This window comes from Protopterus annectens, chromosome 1.part2 (assembly GCF_019279795.1).
Source record: "Protopterus annectens isolate FY-2018-M chromosome 1.part2, PAN1.0, whole genome shotgun sequence".
NCBI classification, from domain to species: Eukaryota; Metazoa; Chordata; order Ceratodontiformes; family Protopteridae; genus Protopterus; species Protopterus annectens.
The window spans coordinates 480,939,520-480,960,960 of record NC_056727.1 but is presented as its reverse complement, the minus strand read 5'-3'; the positions used below and the strand labels follow the sequence as shown (position 1 = coordinate 480,960,960).

The 21,441-nt window shown below is 43.8% G+C and overlaps 1 protein-coding gene across 3 annotated transcripts in view; it reads right to left on the bottom strand.

The window, feature by feature from the left end:
- Nucleotides 1-3,886: 3,886 nt before the first annotated feature.
- Nucleotides 3,887-21,441, bottom strand: part of KIZ (kizuna centrosomal protein) — a 1,514,946-nt gene continuing 1,497,391 nt past the window's right edge. For all 3 annotated transcript variants that reach the window (XM_044057131.1, XM_044057139.1, XM_044057146.1), the window contains one exon: nucleotides 3,887-4,471. In XM_044057131.1, coding sequence (XP_043913066.1) covers nucleotides 4,374-4,471 — 98 coding nt within the window. In that variant the 3' untranslated portion in view covers nucleotides 3,887-4,373. The remainder of the gene's footprint in view (nucleotides 4,472-21,441) is intronic.

Genomic DNA, 21,441 nt, shown 5'->3' with positions numbered 1-21,441 from the left:
CCAGGTAGATACAGGACCCCAAAGGCCTATTAGGCAGGCCCCTTATAGGGTGCCTGAGAGAGTCAGACAGACTCTGAGGGAGGAGGTACAGGAGATGTTGGAACTAGGTGTGATTTAAGAGTCCAAGAGTCCAACAGTCCCTGGGCCTCCCCAGTGGTGCTGGTGCCAAAGAAGGATGGCAGCACCAGGTTCTGTGTGGACTACAGGAAATTAAATAGTCACACAGAGTCAGATGCTTACCCCATGCTTAGGACAGATGAGGCCCTAGAGCAGCTGAGTGGGGCTAAGTATCTTACAACCATTGATCTTACCAAGGGTTACTGGCAGGTGCCCTTGACTCCCAGTGCTAGAAAGAAGTCAGCCTTTGTGACTCCTTTTGGCTTGTATGAGTTCACAAAGATGCCCTTTGGGATGAAGAATGCCCCGACTTTCCAGAGGCTGGTGGATAATATCCTAGCAGGAGCAGGAGGGTTTGCCCTTGCTTACCTAGATGATATTGCCATCTACAGCCATTCCTGGCCAGAGCACTTTCAGCATGTCAGGGAGGTGCTGGTCAGACTACAGAGGGCAGGGTTGACCATTAAGCCGAGCAAATGTCAGGTGGGTATGGCAAAGGTCTCCTTCCTAGGACATAGAGTGGGGAGTGGTAAGATAAGGCCAGAACCTGCCAAAGTGGAAGCCATTCAGGCATGGCCTCACCTGTTACTAAAAAACAGGTGAGGGCATTCTTAGGGACAGCAGGGTACTACAGAAAGTTCGTCCCCAGTTATAGTACCATAGCTGCATCCCTCACAGACCTGACAAAGAAGAACAGGCTAGATAAGATAGTGTGGACCCCAGCCTGTGAGCAGGCATTCCAGAAGCTTAAAGAAGCTTTGGATGGACCCCCTGTGTTAGCCAGTCCAGATTACAGCAAATAATTTGTTGTGCAGGTGGATGCTTCGAACTATACGGTGGGGGCTGTACTTAGCCAGATTTCTTCAGAGGGAGAAGAGCACCCAGTGGTTTATCTCAGTCGTAGGCTCCAACCCAGGGAGGAATGCTATGCAGCTGTAGAGAAGGAATGTCTAGCCATAGTGTGGGCACTGCGGTATCTTCAGCCTTATCTGTATGGAAGAAAATTCACTGTAATGACAGATCACAACCCCCTAATATGGTTAAACAGAGCCAGCCAGCAAAATGCTAAGTTGCTAAGATGGAGCCTGGGGTTGCAAGCATATATTTCAGTGCAGCACCATAGGGGAGTAGCAATGCCAATGCAGATGGGCTCTCAAGACAGGGAATGGGGTGAGGTACACTCAGATAGACCTAACCCTCTCAAGCGGCATTTCTCAAGGGTAACTTGAAAAACTAACTTGAGTTCTCTGGGGGGGGAGAGATGTGAAATTGGGTAGAGATGGGTGGAGAAATGTGAAGACTGGTAGAGATGGGTGAAGGCTGCCAGCCTAGTCAAATATAATTTGGTACATAATTCTATTATTTGTAAATACTGTGAATGTTGAACTTAAAACAATGTGGCAACATTGTCATCTGCTTTAAAGAAAGCTAAGTCAAACAATTCTTGTTAGTCCTTTGAAATTAAAATTATTTCATCACTGCCTTTGATGTTTTACAAGTCAGCTCCAGTCCGGCTGGATGAGGGCTTCCTGCCTATTGTTTTAAGGCTAAAATTAATGACCAGAATTTACATGTGGAATGTCCTTCATTGCTCTAAGTGTAAAATAATGTAAATGCAGTTAATGTGTAGCTTGGGAACCCTAGGAAGGGTGAAAAAGATGATGTAATGTTTATCAGAATTGCAGTTTCAATTTAAACAGTGAGAACCAGAAATTAGTAAGCATTTTGATCTTGGACATCTAACTCAGCACTGCCTATGCTATTAAGTAAGTTATCTTAGAAGTATGTTTTCTTGTAGCAATAGCTAGGAAATTAGAAAAGATTAGAAGTGTTTTTTATGTTATGTCAGAACTGTACTACTGAATTATTTTAAGTTTGTTTGTGATATCTGAACTCTTGAATAGCACTGTGGTGTAGTAGTATTGTCTTGTGTTTTTAGTATTTATTATTAAATATTTTAAAGCCTTTTCAACTGTGACTGGTTTATGTAGAGATAAATTAAGCTCCAGAGTACACTGCATGCTTATAAGTGATCCTGTAATAAACCCTTTCAATAAGCCTTGATTGCTTAAGTTACACTACTATTGGATAATAATATTGCACAGTAATAATTGGGCACCCTTTTAAGGGCCTTTGCGTAGCTGATAATTATTAGCTGGTGGTGGCAGGAATTACTACCGTATAGTCTGGGTATAGGGGCACAGCTGGAGAATCTGTGTCAGCCTTCCGCAGAAGTGTCTGTAAAGTTGTATAACTACTTATCTCTAAGTGTGTGTGTGTGTATGTGTGTGTGTGTGTGTGTGTGTGTGTGTGTATGTCAGCTACCTGGGCAGGGACATGAAGCACTGATTGGACAGAAAGGGTACTGAAGGTTTTAGCTTGCCAGCTAGGCTGAGATCTGGACGCTACAGCTGTGCCAGTGGGGAGTCTTATTGGGGACCTGAGGAGCAAGGGAGCAACCAGCCCCAGACTTACTGTGATCTCTGTGTGCTCTTAAGGGAAATTGCACTTTACTGTTTGTATTGGTTATCCTTTTCTCTCATATGAGATGCCCTCTCTAGTGTTAGTGGTGAGGATTGAGGTTCCTTGATTGCTGGGGCAGGGCACAGGCATCACAGCCCAATAACTTTCTCTGAATCTGAAAAACCCATGCCCTGTGAGTGCATATCACTGTAATCTTAAGAAATACTATTAGTGAAAGCAGGATGGTTGAAATTAATGAATTCTCAAAATATTTCAGTGTAATGGTAAAGCCATCTTTTAAAGAAATGCTAAAGTAAAAAACTCTAAAATACAGATAAAATGAAATAGGAAAACAGCAGCATAATGTATCAGAGGCTGGCAATGCTATCTCACAGGACTTGGTTCTTCAATTCACTTCTTGGCTGGGATGCTATTTTTGTGAAGTATGCATTTCCACCTTGTGCCTGAGAGGATTTTTGCCAGCTCTAGTTTACTCCTACATTCCAAAAGCATGCTGCAGGTGAAGTGACAGTCCTAAAAAGTGCCCATAGTGTAGGTGGCACGTGTGTGTGTGTGTGTGTGTGTGTGTGTGTGTGTGTGTGTGTGTGTGTGTGTGTGTGTGTATCCTGTGATGGGTTCTGCATACTCTTATGGATTAGTTGATCTTCCTTGCAGCCAATCAGGGCCAGAATAGGCTCTGGCTTCCCTTGTGACCCTGAGTTGGAAATCAAACAATTAATAAATTGATCAGGGACAATGTAAATGTCTTTTTTTTTATTTGTTTTCAGAAAAAAAGACAGATAAATTTTGCTGGCAAACCACAGAGGTAGTGGGCTAAAACAGTGGGGCTACTCAAGAATGCATAGAAAAACAAAGTAACTGAGAGGATGATAAATGTTGGTTATCAGCAGAAAGCTGATAACCAACATTTATCATCTGAGATGAGAAAGATTGGGGCACATAGCCCTTATATGCCACTGAAGTGTGTGTAGGTAAATGTATACACAGATAATGCATACATACTGTAATTGTGGTATCTATACCTAATTTACATTTTTTATGACCACACCAAAATAACTTGCTCTAAACCTGAATATTTAAAATATGCTCTGACATTCAGCAAAACAACCATACATGAATCCAAATGATAAAGTTGCAAAATGGTAAATACACCAAAGCAAAAAATATGACAAAAGTAACACAAACATTACTGTAACTCAGCCGGAAATATGTAACAGAAATAACACAAAAATTACTGTAACACACCTAGAAATATGTAATACAAATAAATCAACATTATTGTAACTCAGATGGAAATGTGTAACACAAAGAACAGTGATTTATTTTAAGGGAACACTGTATATAAAAATGGTTTCAGCTTAAGTTCTGAAGTATTGGTGGTATTAGCGCTATTATACATGCAGTTCTTCAGTTAGAATACAACAATGAAACATTTTTGTAGATGTACAATTCTAAACAGAAAATAATTAATAGAATATGTGGGACACACTTTGTTACCTATATATACTATTGAAACATAGACTTTCTTAAGCAAATTGGCTTTAAAATTAGACTAAGTTTTTAATTAAGGACAATTTCTTGAGTTAAATGTCAGAGAGTAAATGTTACCACTGATCTCTACAACAATTCAGAAATCTCTGAATGTAAAAATGATGAAATTCAAGTCATATGTATGTTTTTTGTAAATACTGGTCTTAAATTCTGAAAAAAATGCATCTTTCATAATTGTCTTTCTACAGAGATGGTGACTGCACAATGTTTTGCCATGTCTGTTAGTCATAAAAGTCATCAGAATCCTCTTTAGAGGCCATCTGTGGACAGAGAGCTGCTTCAATGTCAGAGTTGCTATCATCAGATTCACCCCAGAAAGCTAGAAAGAAAGAAAATGTTTATTTATGAATGCATTTTTCTCATTATACATAATTTATTTTAATAATTCATTTTAATATTAATGTAAACATTTGCAAGTTTCCAGATACAGGTTTAAACATACAGTGTATAAACTGGTTCAGCAAATGCAAAGAATAAGGCAAGGTGAGCTTTGTAATCATATCCTTGGACCCTTATTCAGGATCTGACTGAGGGTATCAATGACACCGTGCAATCAATTTATACCACTGTTTCATTTTTGTTGACTTGTAATGGATGTAGGTGACATCACATTCATGTAACTGTAATAGGATTCAGTAAAAAATTAATATTTTATCATTAGTATCATCTTGGGTCCTGCTCTATGTTTGGTGTCCTTTTCCAGAGGTCCAGAGTGTTTCTGTTTGAATACAAGCCATCCAAAGCAAAAAGCAAGAAAATAACTATATTTTGAGTTTCAGCTATACTTTTTCAACTATATTTAATTGAGTTTCTGAATTTTCTGTCTTTTCTACTGTTTGTGGTCGTTTCATTGTCGGCACTTGTTTTGCACTGTACTGTTACTTAGCATAGACTACATTCAGACCTGCTGAATCTTGCCTGCATTGATACACTTGAGCACTAATCCAGACATCTTACATAAAGAAGGGCTGCCCTGCACTGTTGTGGCATTAGAGTGTGGATACAGCATTGTCTTAGCTGGGGATTGCTGGAGGAAGGGTTATTGTGTAATTTCCGATTGGTAGATTAGCTTAAAAGTGGATGGTGCAGTGGTGGAGCGGTAGGGTTATTGCCTCACAGCAAGAGGTTCTCTGGTTTGATTCTCGGCTGGGGTGCCTTCTGTGTGGAGTCTGCATCTCATCTGCATCTTCTGTGTGGAGTCTGCATCCCATCTGCATCTCTGCTATCTCTGAAAAAAACAAAAATAATCTTGCTTTTTTCCCACTTTTCTGAGATTTAAAAAAGTTCAGTTACAGGCTTGCTGTTCTTGAACTGTTTGTAAGTTTCTTGGAGGCCATTTTTGCTTGGGCTAAAGGGAAGTCTCTCTGTTGATCAGTGGCAGTGAAAAACATTGAGCAGCCTGCCTGCCCCTGTGGGAGTGGTTACTGACTTGAAACTGTAGTTTTATTGGCCATTTGGGTCAATTCCAAACTCCTTCATCTTCCTCTCTTAAAACCTGGTTGCCTCATGGTTTGGCGTCTTTTCAGGCTTGTTGGCTGTTGGTGAAGCACCCACCAAGAGGAGAAAACGCTGAGAGAAGAAAGGAGCCACTTTTGAGATTTTAAGTATTTTTCCTCTGTTTATTTGCTAAGTTTTTCTGCATAGCCACCTATTTTGAGCATTTTCTGGCTTGTTAAACTTGATTTCTGCATTAGTAACTGTATTTAGAGCACAACCTAGAGCTGTTTACTGAATTTCCTGTTTGCACTTATTTTTAAAATCGTTTTTTTCTCAAAACTTGCATTTTATCTGTCTTTGGCCTTGCACTCTTGTGTGGGGTCATTTACTGCACTGTTATAACTTGTTGATACTTGTGAACCTCTGCTATCTCTGAAAAACAAAAAAAAAAAATCTTGCTTTTTTCCCACTTTTCTGAGATTTAAAAAAGTTCAGTTACAGGCTTGCTGTTCTTGAACTGTTTGTAAGTTTCTTGGAGGCCATTTTTTGCTTGGGCTAAAGGGAAGTCTCTCTGTTGATCAGTGGCAGTGAAAAACATTGAGCAGCCTCTGCCTGTCCCTGTGGGAGTGGTTACTGACTTGAAACTGTAGTTTTATTGGCCATTTTGGGTCAATTCCAAACTCCTTCATTTTCCTCTCTTAAAACCCTCTTTTGTGTGGTTTTGCGCGTTTTTGTGCATAGCTCAACAGCGGGCAGCGCCGCCTAATTAGGTTTAAACTATTCCTGGCTCCACAAAGTCTGCTCTTCACTTTTTCCCTTAGAACTGCTCTATCTCTCAATTTAAACACCATATTCTCATTCTAAGGCCCTTCACTGGTCCAATTAAGTAATCCTACAAGTTAGCACTACTAAACCATAAGAACTACTTACTCTTATACTCTCTACGATTACCCTGTCCTCTATTGGTCCGTCTTAAATTCAGTTTCCCTATATTACTCTAGCATGTCCAAAGGTCAGTCAATGGTTTCCTCTCCAGTCCAGCTGGTGAATCTGGGAATTTTGAGGCAATGTTACAACTGTCTCATGTACACGGACAACCCTCTCCTCCTCCAAACAGGTTCAAATATATGTGAGAGATGCAACTATTTAGCCAAACTGGAGGCTGAGCTCTCTCATCTCAAAACTGGTGTAACCAGTCAGGAGGAGAAGGTAACCTCACACAACACAATTCCAGTATCACATAGTCCCACCACATCAGTGAACCAAACACATAAATACACAAAAACATATTCGGAGGCTCTAAATAAAAATCTACCTAAGCAACAGAGACCTCCAAAGCAGACATCCAAGCAAACGCTACCTCAAAACAAAACACGCACAACACATAGCCCACAAAGTCAGTGTGCCAAGCAGCCACAGCCCTTAAGGCTGAATAACACACCTGATGCTCTTGTAATAGGTGACTCTATTGTCAGACACACTGACGTCCCGCTCACCAGGCTGAATAAAGAGAAGGTCACAGTGAGCTGCCTGTCAGGTGCTAGGATCCGCCACATAACGCAAGCACTCAGGTCACTCCAAAGCAAATACAAATATGACTCAGTCATTGTACATGCTGGTGTGAATGACCTGAGACGTACCTCCCTGGACTACATGAAAAGAGACATAGAGGAGCTCACTGATCATGTAGCCTAGGCTTGTATGACCCTGACCTTGAGCAGCATTACCCTCACCTAGAATGATGCCACAGTACAAAGACAAAATGATCGATTTTTAACAATTGGCTAAAATTTTGGTGTCATTCAAAGGGGATCCAGTGTCTGTCAGCCTGGGATGACATGCTCGATAAGCCACGTTGCTTCGCTAGGGACGGCTTGCACCTGTCACCACTGGGCTTTCGGATATTGGCAAAGGCTCTTGCCACCCTCATAGTGGCTTTTTTAGACAAGGCTCAAAATTCAAACCCACCCCCATAGACAGCACAAGGAACAAGAAACTAAGGGTAATGCTGCTTAACGCCAGAAGTCTTAACCTCAAGATGCACGCACTCGAAGCTCTCCTCAGTATGGAGAACATCGATATCTGTGCAGTGACAGAAACCTGGTTCAAGGCTCCAGAGAGCACCCCAGCACTACCAGGCTATACCTCATATCATGCTTTTCGGCCCCAAAACCCAGACCGAAACACAAAAGGAGGGGGAGTTTCCATATTTATCAAGGATATCCACACCTCCACGTTAGTGGCATTGCACGAAGTATCGGAGACCATCCATGTGCAACTAACAGTGGGCAAGACTGCTTTTCAGTTTATAGCATCCTACAGACCACCCTCTCAAAATCAGGAATCCCACTCGGCTTTCCTGAAAACATTGGAGAACATGAAGATCTCTCCGAACACCATTATATTGGGCTACTTCAACTACCCAAGCATTGACTGGGAGCACTACTCAAGCCCCAGCACCTTAGCTCAAAGGTTCCTGGAAATTATAAACTTAAATGCTATGGAACAACTAGTCACCACTCCCACAAGAGGGGACAACATACTAGACCTGATCATTACCAACATGGGGACTCTATGCTCCACACCAGAAGTATATCCCTCATTGGTAAGATCAGACCATAAATTAATTTCACTGGATGTCCACATCCTGACCCCACCCCCAGCCCAGAAAACCACAGTGAAAAACTTCTCAAAAGCGAACTTCTCACTTCTCAAAACTGAAGTGGAATCCTTCGAGGCCCCAGGGCCAGTGGAAACTATGGCCCAAACTGCAGAATCCTATATAAACGCATTCTACGGACATCTCCAGGAATGCATGGATCATGCTATCCCAAACAAAACCAAGACCCAATCATCCAAAGGCAGGCATCCAGTCTGGTGGACCCCTGCCATAAATAAACTGTACAACAGAAGGAGGAAGCTACTACATGATAGAGCAAAATCCCTAATAGGGAAGGCATCTCTGATCAGTACTAGCAAAAAATTACGATCCCTCATAAAATCCTCCAAGGCCAGCTTCAAGAGAAAAATTGCACAGGACACCAAAGACAATCATAAGGCTTTTTCAGTTATGTTAGGAACCTGGGATGCAACTCAGAGACTTGTTCTGAGTTGATTCTAAATGACAAAAAATACACTGAACCCACAGACATCGCCAATATCCTGGCAGACAGATTCAGTGCAAACTTCTCCACCCACTCCCCCCCCAAAAGAGCATGTATCTATCCCGGCAGAGGGCTGCCTCCCAAACATCTCTGATGCTCAGGTGAAGGCTGCCCTCTCCAAAGCAAAAAACACTGCTTCCATGGGACCAGATGGCGTCCCAGGTTGCATCCTACATGAACTCCAAGAGGAACTAATCCCTCAAATAAAACAGCTATACAATCTCAGCCTCACTACAGGATATGTGCCCACAGAATGGCGTACAGCAACAGTGGTCCCACTCCACAAAGGTGGAGCCTCTACGGACCCTGGAAACTATCGCCCCATAAGCCTGACTAGCTTAGTCTGCAAGGCTATGGAGAGGATCATCATGGAGCTCATAAACAAAGACATTGGGGACCTACAGATACTAGATCCTACCCAGTTCGGCTTTGTCAAGGGCAGATCCTGCCTTTTGAACCTGGCTGACTTCTTCGAACAGTCACCAAAGTCATAGATGAAGGGAAGGTAGTTCACACAGCCTATCTGGACCTTGCAAAGGCATTTGACACAATAACCCACTCGGGCATCATAGATAAGCTATCCAGCTTAAATATAAACCCCTATGTCACAAGATGGGTCGCAAACTGGCTCAAAGACAGAACCCACAGAGTGAGAGTTGCTGGAGCCATGTCAGACTCGAAACCGGTCACAAGTGGCATCCCACAGGGTTCTGTCCTGGGACCACTCTTGTTCGGTATATACTTTTCCGAGGTACAGGCAAACATGGGAGGACTATGGCTCACCAAGTTCGCAGACGACTGCAAACTGGGCGCCATAATCGACTCTCCAGCTGACACAAACATCCTTCAAAAAGGTCTCACAGAGACAGATAACTGGTGCCAGTGCCATGGTTTAAAGCTAAATGCCAAAAAATGTATAGTCATACCCTTTGGCAAAACAATGTGCCCACAAATTACCACATAGGCGGAAACCCATTAAGTACAGAGAAAGTTATTAGGGACCTGGGGACCCAAGTTGATAGCAATCTCTCCTTTGAAAACCACATTGCCAAAGTGGTTAGAAAGACCTTCTACATAGCCCACCTCATCACGAAGGGTTTCACATCTAGATCAAGAGAGGTAATCGTGCCCTTTATTCATCCCTCATCAGGCCCATCATAGAATACAATGCCCCTTTTGGGATGTACCTTACCCGACACCTGCAGCAATTAGAAAGACCCCAAAAGTATCTCACCAAGAGGATCAAGGGTCTCAAACAGATGCCATATGCTGCTCGGTTAAAAACTCCAGCTCTACTCAGTTGCATACCGCCTACTTGAGGTGATCTATGCCTGACATACAAAGCTATGTCAAATCCAGAATTAATGGACATGCTCCACCTCAGTAAATCTAAATCCCTTAGAGCCACACGCTCGAGGGACTTGAACCTCAGCACAGAAATAAATAGAACTTGCTGGAGGGACAGGTTCATAACCCAGAGGCTCCCTTCACTCTGGAATAGAATTCCAGTTCATGTGAGGCAGAGCACCTCACTGAATCTCTTCAAGAAGAATCTCGATAGGTGGATGGGGGATCATAGGTTTGTCCCAGGGATTACTCCTGTGTCACTATTAGACAGAGGCACAGTAAACTAAACCTTAAAAAGGGCACAGTATACTCAAATCAAGGGGTGGCGTAAGCCATACAGAATCGGGCTAGGCTTATAATTGCCCCAGGGCAGATAGCCTAGTATGAACCTATGAACCTATGTCTTCCCTGCATTCATGTGGGTTTCCTCCGGGTGCTCCGGTTTCCTCCCACGTTACAAAGACTGGGCCTCCGCTGAAAATTGGCTTCATTCCAAGTCAGACTTTCCCGGTAAACAAACGTTAAATAAATAAAATAAATATATTTAAGGCTCACACTTGCGCATAGCTGCTCACCGCACAATGGAGGTTAACAGTGCCCTGCACAGATGCAAACATCAGGAAAAAATAAGTTATGTCTTACCATAACGTTCCATCTGTATTGTTGATCCTTGTTCATTCCTTACGTGTGGGTATCGGTTCCGACCTCGGAACTGAGCCGGCCATCTTCCAAGCTCGCGTCAGCTACAAACTCTCGAGCTAAAAACTTTTACCCAGAATTCCCGTCTCCCTGTTACCTCAGATTGAGTTTGCAAGTCAAAAGAAGGTAGAGGCTACCTCTGGTCAAATGACCTAATAGAACCAGATGGTGAGATCCACTAGAAGCCACAGGAGGAGGAAGGAGGGAGGGTCGTAATGAATGAACAAGGATCAACAATACAGATGGAACGTTATGGTAAGACATAACTTCTTTATCTGATATTGTTAATCCTCGTTCATTCCTTACATGTGGGACAGAGTCCCCAGCTACCTTTATTCCTGGGAGGCTCTCATGGAAGGGCATTCCTGAGCACCATAGAATCTAAAGATGCTCTTCCCCTGGAGGCCAAATCCAATTTGTAATGATTGATGAAGGTATGTGGGGTAGCCCAAGTTGCAGCTGCACAAATGTCATGTAAAGAAGCTCTGGCATGGAAGGCAGCAGAAGTTGTCACTGACCTTGTAGAATGAGCCTTTATGGTGGTAGGTAATGGAATATTACATTGTCTATAAATGAAGATCACACAGTCTTTTAACCATTTAGCCAATGTGACCTTAGCAACAGCAGATCCTAATCTAGGTCCAGAATAGGCCAAAAATAACTGGTCTGATTTACGAGGCAATACTCTCCTTTGTTTGAATGATTAGGGAAAAAAACTGGCAATTCAATGGTTTGATTAATGGACATTTCAGAGATCACTTTTGGCAGAAAGGCAGGATTAGTTCTGAATGACACTCTATCTCTATGAAAAATTGAATATGGACTCTTGATGCATAAGGCTTGAAGCTCAGAGATATGTTTGGCAGAAGTAATGGCGACCAAAAACAAGGTTTTCCATGACAGATATTTGAGGATGCAAGAAGAAGCTGGTTCAAAAGGTGCCATTGTCAAAGCTTGTAGGACTAGTGACAGGTCCCATGGTTGAATAGGTTCTTTAACTCATTACATCCGAGTGACACCTCCAGGTGCATCTGCAGTTACCTCCTACTGCTCCTCTAGGCGTCAAATATTACTTGTTCATACTTGCATTAATAATTCCAAAATCATGCTTCATACAAGGTATCAGAATATTTTATCTTGAAGCATATATGATGGCAAACACAATTATATTGATATTTGACCTCTGTCAATGAGTATTTGTTAGAATTGTAAGGTGATAATTTTTTAAAGGCACAGGCCACACCCACTAGGAGTTAGAGGTACACACTCAAAAGAGTTGCACTGGAGGGGATGAGTTAAAAGGGGGGTTTAGATGATTCATGCCTTTTATGAAAGTCTTGCATAATTTGTGTGACATAAGAGAGGAGTCTTGGACACCATCATGGAAATTAGACATTGCAGCCAAATGAACTCTAATGGTAGAGGCAGATAGACTGGATTGAAATAGGGTGGCTAGATACTCCAGTACTATCAACACTGGTGCTGAAAAAGGATCTACCTGTTTTTCTTTCAGCCAAAAAGTAAATCTTTTCCACTTGCTGAGATATGTAATTCTGGTGGAAGACTTATGAGATGAAATAAGAATGTCACGTACTGGCAAAGAAAGATCATTCTGCCTGGCAATCAAAGGAATTGGAGGAGCCAAGCTGTGAGCTTCAGGCTGTTCAAGTTGGGGTGAATCAGATTCTGCAGATGGGAAGATCAACCCTGGGGTTGGATGGAGAATCCACGGTTGATCTAGCAGGTGAGGCCAAATGAAGGGGAACCAAATCTGATGAGGCCAATATGGTGCTATGAGGATTACTTTGCTCTAAAACCGGCAGGCTTTCTTCAGAAACTGGGGAATGAGGGGGAGAGGTGGAAATGCATAAAGTAGACCCGAGGGCCAATCGTGGACTAGAGCGTCCCTGGGTGACTGTCCCAGAGGGGGAATCAGAGCAAAATAGTTGCTGCATTTGTACTTGGTCAGGGACGCAAAGAGGTCGCAGCAAGCAAGACCCCAGTGGTTGAAAATCTCCGCCGCTATTAAGGGATTCAGGGACCACTCGTGAGGTTGTAGTATACACCTGTTGAGTCTGTCTGCTATCACGTTGGAACTCCCGGGAATGGGTGTTGCTAGAAGAAAATGGTTGGTAGCCATCACCCAATGCCATATCCTCATGGCCTCTCAACAGAGTGGGTAAGATTTGGTTCCGCCCTGTTTGTTGATGTACCAGACCACCGCCATGTTGTCTGATTGTATCACAATAGTCCCAGACGGCAGCAGGGGATGGAATGCTTGCAATGCCAGAAGCACCGCCCTCAGCTCTAGAACATTTATATGCAGATGGGCCTCCATTTTGGACCAAGTACCTTGGACCGTCTGTCCCTGACATAGCCCCCCCCCCCATCAGGGAGGCATCCATGGTCACTGTAGCCTTGGGCTGTTGGGGGGCGAAGGGGCGAGACCATTGTGATGGGTTGTGGGCCATCCACCAATTTAAATACTGTCTGCACATGTGAATTACCAGAATCTTGGCTGAAAGAAGGTACTGAAAAGGATATCATTGGGTGAGCAGTAGCCATTGTAGAAGCCTCATGTGAAACCTGGCCAGGGGACAATAGTGATGGAGGCTGCCATGGAACCCAACAACTGTAGAACAGAGCGAGCTGTGGATTTCTCCCTTGAAAGGATTGGGATCAGTTATTGCTTTTTCCTTAGAATTCTGTCCTCTGGGATGGATGCTCTGCAATTCTTTGTATTCAAGATGACCCCTATGAAATCTGTGGACTGAGATGGGGTGAGATTGGATTTTTGCCAGTTTATGGTTATGCCTAGCCTTTCTGCAGTGAGGAGAGAGTATGCCAGGGCTTCTTCCAATAGATGTCTGGTGGGGGTGGAGATGAGCCAGTCGTTTAGGTATGGAAACACCTGGAATCCTTGTAGTCGCAAGTGAGCTGACAACTGCCATGCACATTGTGAACACTGTGGGGGCTGTAGAGAGTCTGAAGGGCAGTACTCTGAACTGGTAGTGACTGGCTCCTGCACAGAAGCGAAGGAATCTTCTTGATGGTCTGTCCACTTTTATGTGGTAGTACGCATCTTGAAGATCTATTGAGCACATCCAATTGTCTTTTTCCAAAAGCAGAAGGATAGACTGTATTGTGACCATCCAGAATTTTTGTACTCTTACAAACTTGTTCAATACACCGAGATCCAAAATTGACCTCCCGTCCCCAGTTTTCTTTGGCACCAAAAATAGTTGAGTAGAATCCGGATCCTATCCGGTCTGGAGGGACTATTTGGATGACTCTTTTTCTTAGCAGTTTTGAAATCTCTAATGCTGCTTCTTCCCTTTGACTGGGTGGAATATCTGGTAAGTTTGTTGGGGGAGCAGGACAAAGGTCGAAGGGAATAGGATAACCTCTGGTTATTATCCTTTGTACCCAAGAACTGTTGGTGACGGTGAGCCAGGCAGAAGGGTACAAAGAGAAATGACCCCAACCACTTCCAGAGGAAAGCAGTTGGGCCGCTCTTCAGGAGTGCTGTTAGGATGGGCCAGGGAAAGAGTCCCTGGAACCCTGGTTATGCGGACCCCCTCTGCCCTGAAAGGGGCGTCTTCCCTGCGAGTTTCCCCCTCTGCCTCTAAGGGAGAACTCGGCTTGTGTGTCACGGAAAGGACCCTGAGACTTTTTGTACCATATCTTCCCACTCTTCTGGTTTCTGGAGAAAGCCCGTTGAGGGGAAGAATAACGGACACCCACAGCAGAAAGGGTCTTACCATCCTGTTCACATCTGGCCAGTGTGCTTTTAACCTTGGGTCCAAACAATGAAGAGGCTTCGATGGGAGCATTGAGAAAGGAAGCCTTGAAGGGTTCCACGAAATTACACAAGCACATCCAGGCATGTCATCTCAGAACAATGTCTGAACTCGCTGCTCCTTCTGATGCGTGAGATATCAGGCGCATGGAGGAGTTAGATATCGATTCAATGGTGGCTAGCTGAGAGGCCACTTTGTCACTAACCTCATCAGACACAGCACCAGCCAAAGTTTCAGAAAGCTCAGAAATTAAATCTCTTTGAAGCCTGGTAAAGTGTGCCATATAGTTCAGGGACCTAATTGCAAACGTCGCTGATGCAAAAGTACACTTCTCTATTCTGTCTAGAGCCCGGGACTCTTTGTTGGGCGGATGGACAGTCTGGCTTTCTTCTTTAGCCAGGTCCTTTTTAGTTGTGGCCGCCACCACCAAAGCATCTACAGGAAGACCTTGTGACCAATGGGGATCAGTAGCAGGAGGGGACAAAATTTTATCTGGCCTCCGGGGAGTGGCCTCAATGGTTTCAGGAGCCTTTCACACATGCTGCATGATGAGCCGGACCAGTTCGTCGGCAGGTGGAGTAACCCAGGAGGTAGGGGGCCGGGTGCGAAAGGCCTGCAGGAACACAGACTCTTCAGAGGTTGGGTTTGAGGGCTGCCAGTCACCTCTCTGTTTAAGAATTTTAAGAATATCACCAAAGGATACCTCAGAGGGTGAGCGAGGGGACCCTTCCCCATCATCAAAGTCTGTGTCTTCAGTAAGGGAATCCTCTGTGGAGTCCATGTGCTTCCTCTTGCATGAGCTCTTTTGATGAACTTCCTCAGAGGGAGAAGCTGGGGAAGACAGTGCAAAAGGGGTCTCCTGTGGGAGTATATCCTGAGGCCCTTGTGACCTGGTGTCCTCTAGGAGCGACTTGTGCACATTGTGGTCCAGAGGAGGGTGGGTAGAGTGATAGCACAGGATCGCCAACCGATGCCAGAGCCTTCTCCATTAGCTGGAAGGCCAGACCACCTGAAGAGGGGTGAGTGCCTAGGGTTGTTGTCACCCCTCTCCTAAGTGGCTCAGCCTGCCGACTCAGAGTCCCTGGATGGCTGTGAAACACCAAATTACGTATGCCACAGCTGACATCCTGGGTCGTAGCAAAACTCTCCTGCCACAAAAGCAACTGCAGCTCCTTAGTGAGGTCCATAAAGGGAACCATAGAGGGGGAAGACTGTGCTGCATCAAAGGGATTCAAAGGCAATGAAGGAGGAGAATAAGTAGGGGTCTTTGGTAAAGGGTGATCACCTCCCGAGGAAGGATAGGTCCTGGGAGGTGGGATACCTCTGGCCAAAAGCACTTGAGCCACAAGACGTAAGATGGTGTGTTCAGAGAGGCTTCTAGTGGATTTCACGGACACAGCTGAGGGGAGTCAGGTCTATCCAAAGATGGAGCAAGCTCAGTGCCCACCTCGGAGGTCTGCACTGAAAACAACAGGGCAGTAAAGGACTGAACTACAGGTGTCTGTACCGAGGAAATCATTGGTGCTGAAGTCATGGTCTGCATCGACGATAAGGTCATTACTGAAGTGGTTGTCGGAGCTAAGGCTGGAAACAAAAAAATCGGTACCGATAACTGAATGGTCGGTGCTGAGAGGGTAGTCGGTGTTGGGTAAGTTGTTGGAGCCAAACAGGTAATGGATGTCAAAAAATCCATTGACGTTGTGACAGTCTGCATCGACTGGACAGTCGGTGCCGGTAAAGAGGTCTGAACCAAGGAGCCCCTCGGTACTGATACGGTAAAGGGCACGCTAGTCAGTGCTGAAGTCACAGATGGCTCCAATGGCCTCAGTGCTGAAGGTCTAGGTACCGAAAGCACTGGAGCCGAAGAAGTCGAATCCGAACTGGAAAGCTTAGCTTTCTTGGGTCTCGGTTCCTGGGAGTCCCCAGCAGGGGACGAAGGAAGAGACTTGGCCTTAATATGTTCATCACTCTTTTTCTTATGGGATCTTGGAGGGGATGAAGCCTCTGACCCAGAAATAGCCTCTGAAAAAGGAGATTTAAGTAGCCCCATCAGTATTAATTTATTTTTTCTCTCAATCAACTTCCTGTTAGAGAAATTCTTACAAATCCTGCAGGGTGGGTCAACTGTTAAATGAGGCACACCCAAGCAATAGACACACAGGGAATGTGCATCTGAAGTAGGTAATTTATGGCCACAATCTAAACATCTTTTAAATCCTGGACTACCTTTTTTATCTGCCATGTTAGAAAGAAAGAAGGAAACCCAGAAAAATACCAGCAATGGTACAAGAATTACTCGAAGGTAAGAAGAAAAGGGGTTTAGCAACGATGGTAAAAAAAGAAATTACCTTGCGGTAAAGAAGAGGAAAGGAATAGAAAAGATTCAAGAAAGGATAGTCGCTAAATGCAATAAGGTAAGAGAAAACTATCTAATAACTTTTCTGTCAGAAAAGACTGTTTTAGAATTTAGTAGCAAGAAAAATATTGTACTTAGCTCAAGAGAAGTAGCTTGACATGACCAAATGGCAATGTGGCAAACAAAATCTGGGGTAACAAGGAGAGGGGAATTCTGGGTAAGAGTTTTTAGCTCGAGAGTTTGTGGCTGATGCAAGCTTGGAAGATGGCCGGCTCGGTTCCAAGGTCGGAACCAATACCCACATGTAAGGAATGAACGAGGATTAGCAATATCAGATCAAATTTTCCCTAGATGTCTGTCAGTAAAACCCTCCCAAGCTTCCCTGCTGCAGTGCGGGCAATTTAACTGTGCACTGAGCAGCTTGCCAAAGTCTATCATCCTTAATCTTCAAAGGAATAAGCTCCCTTGTTAAAATTAGAGCAAAAGCTGATCTAACCTACCCACTTCTTAACAGTACTTATAGTTTTAACCTGCTATACTGGATGGCCAGTTTCCCACCATTTCTCTGGCCAGACTTATTGACATGGGCATCCTAACGCAATGTTGTAATTGCCTCATGTATAGTGATAACCACTTACTCCTAAAGCAAACAAATACAGTATGTAAGTGATGTAATTATACCTTAAAACTGGAATCAACCAATCAAGACATCAACCAGGTTGTCAGCACACACATCTCTCCTCTCACACAGGATAAGGTCATGACACAAACTTGACATACATGGAGGTACTCACTAAAAGGCTACCAGAAAACCAGAGCCCTCCAGAGCGCAAACCACTTGCACATACTGGAAAATGAATAGAATACACTACACATAACACATATACTAGTTTCTCAGCAAATGAGACCTAAGGCAAAACACCTCAAGACCAAACATCTTGGTCATAGGCAATTTTGTCAGACACATAAATGTCCCCCTCATCAGGCTGGACAAGAAGAAGGTTATGGTCAGCTGCCTGTCAGGTGCCAGGATCTAGCAAATCATGCATGCACTCATGTCACTCAACAAGTACCATTATGACTCTGTCATAGTCTATGTTGGGGTAAATGTTTTGAGATGTAACTCTCTGGGCTATATGAAGAGAGACATGACTGAACTCTCAGATTGTGTCCCAGGCAGGTATGACCCTAGCCCTAAGCAGCATTCTACCTTCACCCAGGATGATGTCACAATATAGACAAAAAATAATGGACTTCAACAATTGGCTTAACTTCTGGGGTCAAGGGGGATCCAATATCTGTCAGCCTGAGAGGACATGGTCGATAGACCACACTGCTTTGGCAGAGATGGTATGCACCTGTCTCCTCTTGACTTTCAGTTACTGGCAAAGGCTCTTGCCTCCCCCATTGTGCCTTTTTTAAACAACGTCAAAAAAAATTTTCCAGAGCAACAAAATCCACTCAAAACAAACTCAAGGTTATGCTGGTTAATGCTACGAGCCTAAACAGTAAACTGCACTCCCTGGAAGCACTCCTCTCCCTGGAAGATGCTGACATCTGTACAGTCACAGAGACAGGGTTCAGGGCTGCAGACAGCACCCTTGCTGTGCAAGGCTGTAATGCTTTCCACACATTCACACCTCAGAATGAGAACGAGCGTGAAAGGAACAAAGGTGGAGGTGTATCTATCATAATTAAAGCTAAGTACACCTCGACACTGGCTAAACAGTATGACTCTCTTAAGCTACTCCAGGTTCAACTAACTATAGTCAAATTACGCTACCACATCATTGTTATTTATAATGTCCCCACCATGAGCCAAGAGAAACCTATCGCTCACCTGGATCTACTGGAGTCACTCATCATACAGCCAAACACCTTGGTCATGGGAGATTTCAACTATCCTTCCATGAATTGGGTGACATACACAAGCACAAACATGATCACCCAGAGGTTCTTGGACTTTGTCGCTACAAATACCTTGGAGCAGATAGTCTGCACTCCCACAAGGGGTTCAAATGTCCTAGACTTAGTATTCACCAACATGGGGGGTCATGGAACCCCCCACACCCATTTGGTATGCCCCTGATAAGGTCAAACCATAAATTAGTCTCATTCGAAGTAACTATTGGACCTGACATCCCCACAGGATGTCATCTCCTGCAAACACATCCAAGAATGACTCCTATGCAGAGGTGTACAGAAATGCACTGTATAAATGCCTAAGCATCTGCATAGACTCAGCTGTACCTGATCAGATCAAAATTGGGTCCTCCTGAAAAAACAAGCCACCCTGGTTGGCCTCAACTATAAATAGGTTATATAACAAGAAGAAGAAACTGATGTCTAACAGCAAGAGGGAACTGACTCAGCAGAGAAAAAAAAATCCCTCCACAGCTGGAGCAAGCAAATTAGATATCTTGTTAAGTCCCCTAATGTTAATTACAAAGTTAAAATAGCATCCCTAGCTAATGATAACCGAAAGGAATTATTTAGCTATGTCAGAAATCTAAAAGGGAATGCACAGGCATGTGCAGAACTAGTTGGGGATGGTATCACTCATACAGAACCTGAGATAACTGCCAATATGCTAGCTGAGAGATTTGGCACAAACTTCACCCCTCCTATCCCCACCAACCATACCCCAAAGCATTCCAAAACTAGTTCCCTCCCTAGTATCTCTAGGGAGCAGGTTCTATCTCCAAGGTTAAAAACATGACCTCAGTTGGACCAGACAACATCCCAGGCTGCTTATTTAGTGATCTAAAACAAGATCTAGCAAAACCACTTGGCCCTTTCTTTAACCATATCCTGATAACTGGCTATATTCCAGCAGAGTGAAAACCAGCAACAGTAATCCCCTTGCACAAAGGGGGCCCATTAGCTGACCCTGGGAACTATAGACCCATAAGCCTAACCAGTCTCATTTGCAAGGCCATGGAAAGAATCATCACTGACCTTATTAGCAGTGACATAGGTCAGTTTGGCTTTATTAAGGGTAGATCATACTTGTTAAACCTGGAAGACTTATGTCACCAAAGCCCTGGATGAAGGTAAGACAGTGCATGCTGCCTATCTTGACCTAGCCAAAGCTTTTGACACAATTCCCCACTTAGGCATCATTGAGAAACTCACCCAGCTGGGATTAACCTTTATGTTACTGGATCGGTAGCCAACTGGCTCAAGAAAGAACTTACATTGTTAAAGTTGAGGACTTTACCTATACCTGTAAACTAGTCACCAGTGGCATACCACAAGGATCTGTACTGGGAAAGTTACTGTTTGGTATCCATTTTTCAGAAGTTCAGGCCAAAGTAGATGGCCTGTGACTTACCAGGTTCACTGATTATTGCAAACTGGGTGCAATCATTAAGTCTCCCAGCAATATTAACCTATTACATAAGGGGTTAACACAGACAAACAAGTGGTGCCAAAGCCACGGACTAAAACTAAACACAAAAAATGCATTATTAACCCCTTTGACAAAGAGGAATACCCTGCTAATTATAGTAGTGAAGGCATCTCCCCTAAGCTCAAACCCAGTGGTGCTAGACTTGGGAACTCAGGTCGACAGAAATCTACACTTTGATCACCATGTCTCCACAGTGGTAAGGAAAACCTTCTACACTGTACATCTCAAAATTAAAGGCATTGTATCCAAGTCTAAAGGATGTTATAACTCCACTGTCCTTGACCCTCATTATACCACTAACTGAGTACAATGAACCCTTTTGCATGAACCTCACCAGTCACCTGCAAGCAGCTGGAGAGACCACAGAGGTTTCTAACAAGGAAAATTCAGTGCCCCCAAACCATGTCTTACACAGATAGACCGAAAGCCCTGTCACTGTGCTCTGTATGTTATAGGCTGCTGAGAGGTGACTTGTTCCTAGTCTACAGGGCAGTCTCTGACCCTGTCCTAATGGAAATGCTACACATCTGCAAATCAAATGGGACAAGAGTCACTCACTCCAGGAAACTTAACCTAGAATGTGACATCAACAGAACATGTTGTTGAGACAGCTATGTCTCCAAAGAGATTGCTTCTCCTTTGAAATAGACTCCCAACTCACATTAAGCAGAGCTCCTCACTAACCATATTCAATCATAAAATGCATGGCACCCATGTTCCTTATGGACGGAGGTAGTAGGTGCTGGCATTAGACTCGCTCTGCTAGTAATGCCTATCTATCCAAGGTCATTTAGAGTAACTTGGATATAATATGGCTAAGACTGTAAGGGTAAATCAAATATAACATGACTAAGCTTATAAGGACTATAGGGCTGTTAGCTTAGTAAAATCCCATGAACATATGAACCTATAAAAATGGTACATATGGATGTTGGGGGATGGGAGTTGACATAACGCTTAAGGTGTTTACCTCAAAGACACAAGATTCAGAGTCTGATTCTAAAGTTGGGAAATGTGGCTAGGCTTAAAATGGCCCACTATGGCAGATAGCCTAGTACTAACTTATGACCCAAT